The 8,577-nt window shown below is 43.0% G+C and overlaps 1 protein-coding gene across 1 annotated transcript in view; it reads left to right on the top strand.

Annotated features, from left to right (window-relative positions):
• The window catches only part of sdk1a (sidekick cell adhesion molecule 1a), a 136,848-nt gene that overhangs the window by 76,053 nt on the left and 52,218 nt on the right, over positions 1-8,577 (top strand). Inside the window, exons 17-18 of the mRNA XM_068737439.1 lie at positions 4,548-4,688; positions 7,059-7,240. Of these exons, the coding sequence (XP_068593540.1) occupies positions 4,548-4,688; positions 7,059-7,240 (323 nt within the window). The remainder of the gene's footprint in view (positions 1-4,547; positions 4,689-7,058; positions 7,241-8,577) is intronic.

Below are 8,577 nucleotides of genomic sequence, written 5' to 3'. Positions count from 1 at the left end.
CTCACTTTTTCACACACACACGCTAATAGACGCAAAAAAATGAATGCTGTAGCAGCTTTGTGAGATTTAAAGATTTCCAAGAGATTTGTCCTGGGCTTTCCAGCATGTCAATCTTGAATAATAAATCTGTGTTTAACCGTGGCTGTGCTGAAGGTGTCTATAGCATAGCGAGTGATTTATTTACTTTAAACTTTAGAGAGGAAACATCAAGACGATTGCAGCGAGAAGGCTTGCGCTGACTAAAGCTCTGCCAGATCTTGTTTGTCCAGCAAAATGGCCGAGATTACAGGCATTTCTTCCACTGCCTCTTTTTTTTTCTCCGTCAACACACAGACAATGTAGAAGGAAAAGACAATATTGGCTTCGTCAGTTCTTGCTGTGTCCCCCGTATGCTGCGTAGCCCCTTAGTCAACACTTTTGAAGAGGAGGTAATAAGCTACAGCTTACATGTAACTGGGCAGATTTGTATGTATTTATTTGATTCAACATCCAGGAGGCTCCCATTTGAGATTTAGGGGGAAGTCCCGGAAAAGACGGCAGCATTAAAGTTTCACACACAAAGTCACAAATGACACCTAAAAGTCGCAGACTGAAAACAAGCAGTAAATTGCATCAACCAATGAATTAGCAGCGTGGTTTAGCAACAGGACAAGTACATTCAGCGTTCAAATAGTCCGTAATCCTGTTTTTATAATCTTCCACTATTATAAAACAATGCAGTTGAAAATGACTCAAAAACGGTGCGGCTGCGAGGAACGACGTACACAATGTGTCCGCATGACGAAGGTCGCAGCTGTGTTAGGCGTCAGTGGAGAACACGGATAAGGAGGTAGTTTGTGTAATATGGCTTTATAAAGAAAAATGTACCAGTGTTCCATTTTTACGGTTGTATAAGGAGGCTTAACCAGCGTTCACATATAATCTGCATTGATGTCAGAGACGAATCATAACGCAGCATGATTCACTGAATCTAACATTTTCAAAGAGGATGAACTGCATGTACCGTATAACATATCAACGTCATTTACTGCAGATGACACCGTTGAATTCATTTGCTTTTAGCAAAATAAAAAAAAAAACTGCATTTGTTTCTATAGTAGAAACCTAACTTCACTCTGACTTGTTTCATTCGACACTCGATATGATTTTATAGGTATTTATGAGTTATTCAGATCACACAGACGCCAATTATGTAAGAGGGGATGAACATGAATATGAACCAGACTCAAGAAACTTTACCAGAGACAGATCTATTTGTGTGAACCTGTTTACATGTAGCTTATGTACGTTTCTGAAGCAGATCTTCTCTCTAAAGCTTTGGACAAATTCAAGTTTTGACCTGACGATGGCTCTGAAGGAATGTCTGTTCCACATGTCATGGTAGTTCATCTAGTAGTGGTTGAGATAGTTCCGTATCGGTGGTGGAACGACATTGCGGGCTAAAAGCAAATATTCTAAATATATGCCTCCCCGTTAAGCTTGTACTAAAAAAAGACCACCTGAGAAACACGTTGAGACCCTCCGAGCTTCTGCACAAATATTGTTGTTTATTTCCAGCAACACAGAGGTCAGCTACATCCATCGATTACTCATTGTTTGTGAAAGCTCTAATCAGCCTTGAATCAGCCAGACGCTGGACTTCACGCTTTGATGCAGGGCGTCTGTGCCCCCCCCCCCCCCCCCGCCCCCCCCCACACACACTTTTAATTATATGTATACACAAACACAGCCAGCAGCAGGTAACGCTGCGCTTATTATTTGCTTTGTTAGTGTTAAAGGTGTGACAGTAAATCAAACATCAGGAGGGGAAGTACAGTAAATATGAGCTGACGTGACAGCACATTACATTACAGTCAGCCAAGCAAAGTGCCATTGACCGAGCAGGTAATATGACTACAAATCTATTTTTTACTGATGTGCCGAACACAGTAGCAACCTCAGCTGGTTTTGATCCGTCGTGAGAATAATGCACAAAGTTTGTCTTTTTCCCCGACAGTGTCTCATTAGTGAGTCAGCCTCCTCCATTTGTGCATCTTTTAGCCTCCGGCAAAAACAGCACAACATTTAAAGCAGACAAGACTTACAGTGTCAAACAAGAAGAAAATATGATAATCTATCTGGCTGGTTTCACCCAATCATGTCACATCTGGTTTCTCTCTCTTCCTTTTTATTCCTGTTGCCCTTCTGCTTCTTATTTCTCTCCATTTCCAACTCCTGCTGGATCTAAGATTTACGATCCTGTTGGAATAGAGGCAGATTTAACATCCTGGTAACAACATTAAATTTAAGAGTCGTGGACTAAGTGAGGAAAGCCGGTGGGCATTAAACTGTGGAGAATGACACAGATAGAAACTTTTACTAATTCCCACAGCATAGGAACTCACAAACCACCACCACCAAACACACACACACACAAACACATGTAAATCTCCTGCAGAAAATGTCCTCTTTTCCTTAATAACAGGGGACAGAGAAAGTGTGTCACGCAGTGTTCAGACAAAGTTACGGGCTGTGTTTGGGTTTGTTTGCTCGCGGTACATGTATGGCTGTTTGCACGAATGAGGTTTGGGTGGATGTGAAGTGGAGAGGGTGGGTTGGGGATTGTATATTTAATCTCTGGTGTGAAGCGGATGTCCTCATACTGAACCCCACTGTATGAAATATTTACCCGTAAATGGTTTGGAGGGAATTAAGGCAATTCACATGGAGTTTCTGCTATTGAGTACAAACGTGTCAGTGTGCATTTGTGTGCGTTTTACTTGCAGTGAACGGCCGCATCTGTTCAGTACTGTACGGGGCCGTGTGGGTGTTTGTGTAGCGTGAGTTTGTGTGCATTAATGTGCATCATCAATTTCAGTCAAAAAGCAGTGGCATAGTTGAGGATTATATATATATTCCCCATTTCCAGGCGGCTACACTAATGCCCATCTCATTCACACAAGGCCCATTAGCCTATGTGTCTGTGTGTGTCTATGTGTGCGTACGTACTGTACATGTGTATGCCTGCAGCACCTGGTGCTGTCTGACAGTGCCTAACCTAATGGAAGTAAAGCACAGCTGTAAAACCACTGGCCTGTGCCATATATCCGCCTGCGCAAGTCTCCAGCTAACTGCTTCCAACACCCTAACTTTCACACCAAGATGTGCACACACACACATTCATAGGCAGATTCAGACGCACGAACACGGAGAGCCACACCGCGGCTAATGGCTCAATAGCTCACAGAGAATCATTCAGGGGGACATGGGGCACAGAGTGGACGGGGAGGGGGGGGGGGGGGGGGTTGGATGGATGTAAATCTCCAGACATAATCCATGGAAGGGAAAAGACCATCAGATGTAGCAGTCTGTCTTAAGCTGGGAGAAATTTGTTTATGTGTGTGTGTGTGTGTGTGTGTGTGTGTGTGTGTGTGTGTGTGTGTGTGTGTGTGTGTGCGCACATATGGCTCTGATTACGTTAGCTGAGCTGCTTACAGTAAAGCCAGAGGCTGACCAGCTCAGCCTGTGTGCTTTACCAACCATGAGAGGGCTGGGAGCTTTAATCACGGGTGGGGTATGGAGGGGAGGGAGGGGAGGGAGGGGAGGGAGGGAGGGGAGGGGAGGGGAGAGAGGAGAAGAGGAGGGAAGGTGATGAGTAACAGATAGAAGGATGAAATAATTGAGGCCAAAGGACTTGATGGATGAAAGGTGAAAGTTTGCAGATGGGCGAGAGAAAAAAATTGAGAAAGGGATCAAAGTGTGGAATGGAAAGATGGGGGGGAGGAGATTTGGAGAGACAGAAGAGAGTTGACCAGGGCAGAGAGAGCGAGGGATCATGCCGTCTCGCTAGGGGAGAAAAAAAAAAAAAAGAGCTCTATGCTCAATCTCAACTAGTAGTGATCAACTAACTACTGCTGGTTGAGGTTGAAATAGAAACTGCCCAGACAAAGAAAACTTCAAGTTAAAAAGACTAAAATAAAATCTGCGATACACAGACAGTAAATGCCTGCTTGTTGATCTAATCTGCCAGTGAATAAAACACAGTTGGGATTCGACTTGTGCCGAGTTCACGAACGCTTTCACATTTGTTGTTTTAAACACCCAGCTCCGCTCGATCATTCCCAGGAGAAATCCTCTGGCGCGCTGGAAGTGATGCGTTAAACGTTTCCAGCGGCGGCGGTTTGTATGAAACAAATGAACAATATAGCCAGAGACGAGACGCAAATGTATTAGATGAAATTGCAAGATACACGTGTGGAACGAGGGATTGAGAGAGATGAGGCCAGAATTCAATAAGAATTCATCAGAGCTGCTTAAGCTGTGAGAGGATTCTCCATAATAAGTTGCAGTCCTGTCCAGTGATGATAATGTGTTTGTAGACAGCATGACCCCCCCAGTCTAGAAAAGATGAAGATACTCCTAGCCTACTTATCTATGATGCTGCTACTGTGAAAACTGTGCATGTAAGGGATATGCGAGGACGCTAGATTGACAGCACAGATATTCTCATTACAAGACGCCTAATAAACGTAATCAAAATCATCTGGTTTTTTTGTGTGTTTTGTTAGATTGATGCTGAGGGAGGAGGCACCCAGCGCTCCTCCGAAGAATATTGTGGCCAGTGGGCGGACAAACCAGTCCATCATGGTCCAGTGGCAGCCTCCGCCAGAACCCCAGCTCAACGGAGTCCTCCGAGGATATGTTCTCAGGTATATATATATATATATCTATATACGCTCAATGAAACACACATTTGGCTTTGTAACACTGACATGGAAAAATCTTTGGGAGCTCTGCACAGTATGGATGTCTTTAAGCTGACTACCAGTATCCCATTTGAAATGATTCTAGTTTATAGAAACATTTGGTCGCGTGATTGATTAGTTAAATAGCAGAAAATAAACTCTCAACCATTTTGATAATAATTTATCAAGAAAAATACCAAACATTTGCTGGTAACAGCTTCTAAAAATGGGAGGATTTGCTTCTTTTGGCTGTTTCACACCATTGAAAATGTATTTAAATTTGGATTATTTGGACTGTTTGACAAAAACAAGCAATTTCACTTGGTCACCTTGGAATCTGGAATATTGAGACAGGCCTTTTTCACTACTTTCACATGTTTTAAAGACGAAACATCTGTGAAAATGAAGTCTCTGATTACTCATTAATGCAGACAAACTCACTGGAACTCAGCCCTTGGAGGAGAAAACCAATGAAAATGTATATAATGTATTTATTTGAATGTATATAATGTATTTCATATATATATAGAGAGAGAGAGAGACTGCTCTGGCTGCCCTTGGTCGACACCGTCCTTCACTTTGATGTCTACCTAAAGAGTGACACACTGGGTGTAATCAAACTGCCATCAGCTGCCTCACACGGAAATTTGCATATAATTGCAGTAGAAGTTATCAGGTCTTTATCGTCGTTCAGTGTGTTATCTGCCGCCACTTCAGAAATCAGTGGAAAATAGAAACGCACACTCGCACATCGCCACTCTATCATTTCAGCTTTATTGGTCAGAGCTTCCACCTCCCCCTGCCCTCCCCTCTGGATTCTCCTTTCTCCTTTTCGTGTCAGCTGGCACATCCTCACTCTCTTTCTCCCATGATCGCCCACTGCCCCCCCCACCCCCCCCCCCCTCGTCCTCCTCGTCCCCCAGTGTGAGTGTCAGTGTGTCAAGTGGAGAGAGAGAGGAGAAAGGGGTTATCTCCTCTCCACTACAGAGACCCCCTGTCAGCCTCCGGCGCCCCCCCTATGTTTATATATGTGTGTGTGTGTGTGTGTGTGTGTGTGTGTGTGTGTGTGTGTGTGTGTGTGTGTGTGTGTGTGTATAAAGTGTGCATGTGTGAAAGAGCGCTGACTCAGCTGGTGAAACGTTGGAATATCCTGTTACACCCAATAGGCTCCATATTAAAACGCTGACATGTGGATTATTACTCCATTCAACTCCATCAGATATGTACAATACCTAAGTGGTATTACACCTCCCTGTCTAGTCGGGTCATATATCCTTTTAAGTGGACATTTATATCACATGTGGTAAAGCAAAGGCCTTGAAGGTGCACTATTCAGAGACGACTACCAGGCATTAAAGGTTTTTTTTATATATTTTAGGGGTTCTGATGTGATTCAAGCGACTTTTCAACAATAGAAGATCCTTCAGAATAGTTTCTCTGCCTCCCAGATGGCCAACATCTGTATTTAGGAATATACAAAATGAACACTAGTGTGGCTTTATATTATCATTTTGTTAAGCTCTGTGTATTTTCAGGCTTGGGAAGTAGTAAAAAGCGATTACTGCAAAAGTCAAAATAACTGAAATCCAAATTATACATAGGAAAATCTGGAAAAAAAAAAAAAAAAAGGAAACGTTTTTAAAATGATAAGAACTGTGTTATGCAAAGAGGATGGAATGTGCAAAAATATTGACCAAGGAATGTTCAAATAGTATAAAGAATGTGCAATGGGCAAAGATAATAACAAACGTGTGTTAAAGGAACAGTGTGTTGCATTTAGAGGGTCAATTTGCAGAAATTGAATACATTAATAATAAGTGTGTTTTCATTTGTTTGCCATCTGCGTTTTTGCGTCGTGCCACACATGTCCTACATGCTTGGCACACCGAAGACGTTTCAGTCGGTCGCAATCTGCAACCCCCCCGTAGATGCCACCAAATCTTACCCACTGCACATTTAATCGAACACATTGAGTCAGATGTGGAAACTTGACATTAATGAAATGTGTAGAGTCCATGGGGAGAGACTAGAGTCAGCTGCAGTCGGGAAGAAACTGGTCTTTTATGGTGATGTGTTGGTCTTAAATACACATATACAAACATGTATCAGTAGCAAAGATTCTTACTCATGGATTCTTAAAGTGTGGGAAGGAGGAGCTAGGGATTGAACCATCAACCCTTAAGATTAATGTCCGTTGTTCTACCACAGCCGCAATATACTGTATATGCATTTGTCTGTGACTTATAGTGAATCCTTTGTTCACTTTTCCCACTTGTTTAGCTACAAACCAATATATTTACAAGTTTGTGTGTGTGTGTGTGTGTGTGTGTGTAGGTACCGTCTGGCAGGGCTGCCGGGGGACTACCAGGAGAAGAACATCAGCAGCCCAGAGACCAACTACTGTCTGCTGAAAGATCTGATCATCTGGACACAATACCAGATCCAGGTGGCTGCCTTCACTGGAGCCGGCCTGGGCGTCTACAGCAGCCCTGTCACTGAGTACACTCTGCAGGGAGGTGAGTCAAAACACACACCAACGCAACAATTTCTATTTCTCCATCTTGGAGGGGAAAGCAAATGTACCAAGACATTTTGAGACATTATGTCGATCGACAGTCCGTGCATACACACACACACACACACACACACACACACACACACACATCACTGAACTTTGAGTATTTCAGCATAACTATATTAGTAGCATAATCTTTCAGTGTACATTACTTTAATTAACTGCCCAAAAGAAGCACTTCCTTGCTCCTCGAGTCCTTAAATCCTGGACCAAAAAAGACCTCCCATCACATTAAACGCACACATGTTCCCATTTTGTTATTACGTTACACTGGGGGGGCAAAATGTGTGTGAGACAACGCTGGAGTGTCTCGAAGTGTTCCCGGGTTGTCAAATAAATTCTTGAAATAGATTCGTTATTAATTGCTCGATGATTAGAACTTTGAGATGAGACGAGACGACCGTGGCTCAGTGGTAGAGCAGGGTCGTCCTCTAATCAGAGGATCGGCGGATCGATCCCCGGCTAGCCAATGTTTCCTTAGGCGAGACATTTAACCCCAAATTGCTCCGGTAGCTGTGAATGTATTATGACTGTTAGTCCTGATGTGCAGGGGGCACCTTGCATGGTAGCCCCTGAACATCAGTGTAAAAATGGGTGTGAATGATGACATGTGGTGTTACAGCGATTTGAATCAGAAGACTAGAAAAGCGCTCTATAAGTACAGTCCATTTATCATTTACAAGAGATGTCTGATTAATAGATTGTTGTCAATATACCAAACCTTGGTACTTCTTCTTATTTCATATGCAAGAATACAAGAACCCCACATTTAGATTTGGTGGAGGTACATATATGAATAGGGAGACCATTATTTCATGGACTCTGTGAGCTTGAGTAACAGGCATCAGCTGTAGATAGAAATATCTACCTTTATTATTAATGATATCAAAGAGAATAACAAGTATGAAGGCCATAGGTTTCCAACCGAAACAAACTTTTACAAAAACTGTCATGTGGCATTTCCCACACTTATGCATTACCTATATTTGCTTTTTAATGTGGATACATTTTAAAGCAATTGTGTGGAAGCACACGTCTCTAAAAACGTCTCCACTGCAGTACACTACAGAGATACATTCTCTATAATGGCAGCGGGTTGTAGTAGCGATGGGGTAGAGCATCCCCGATGGTTTTTACCTGCTTAGTTTGCGATCCAGTGACTGAGATCACAGTTACAGGCAGCGGGCTGGTCGTCTTCGCTCTCAGTGACAGGATGTGGAGCCACTTGATGCAGCTCAGACTTGTTAAAGTTGCCCCTGAGGCGTCCCCCTCAAAGAC

The sequence above is a fragment of the Cebidichthys violaceus genome, unplaced genomic scaffold (assembly GCF_023349555.1).
Source record: "Cebidichthys violaceus isolate CVI_PGR_0920_01 unplaced genomic scaffold, fCebVio1.0.p SCAF_79, whole genome shotgun sequence".
In the NCBI taxonomy this organism is placed as follows: domain Eukaryota; kingdom Metazoa; phylum Chordata; class Actinopteri; order Perciformes; family Stichaeidae; genus Cebidichthys; species Cebidichthys violaceus.
The sequence above is the reverse complement of the archived record's forward strand: the minus strand, read 5'-3'. Positions and strand labels throughout refer to the sequence as shown.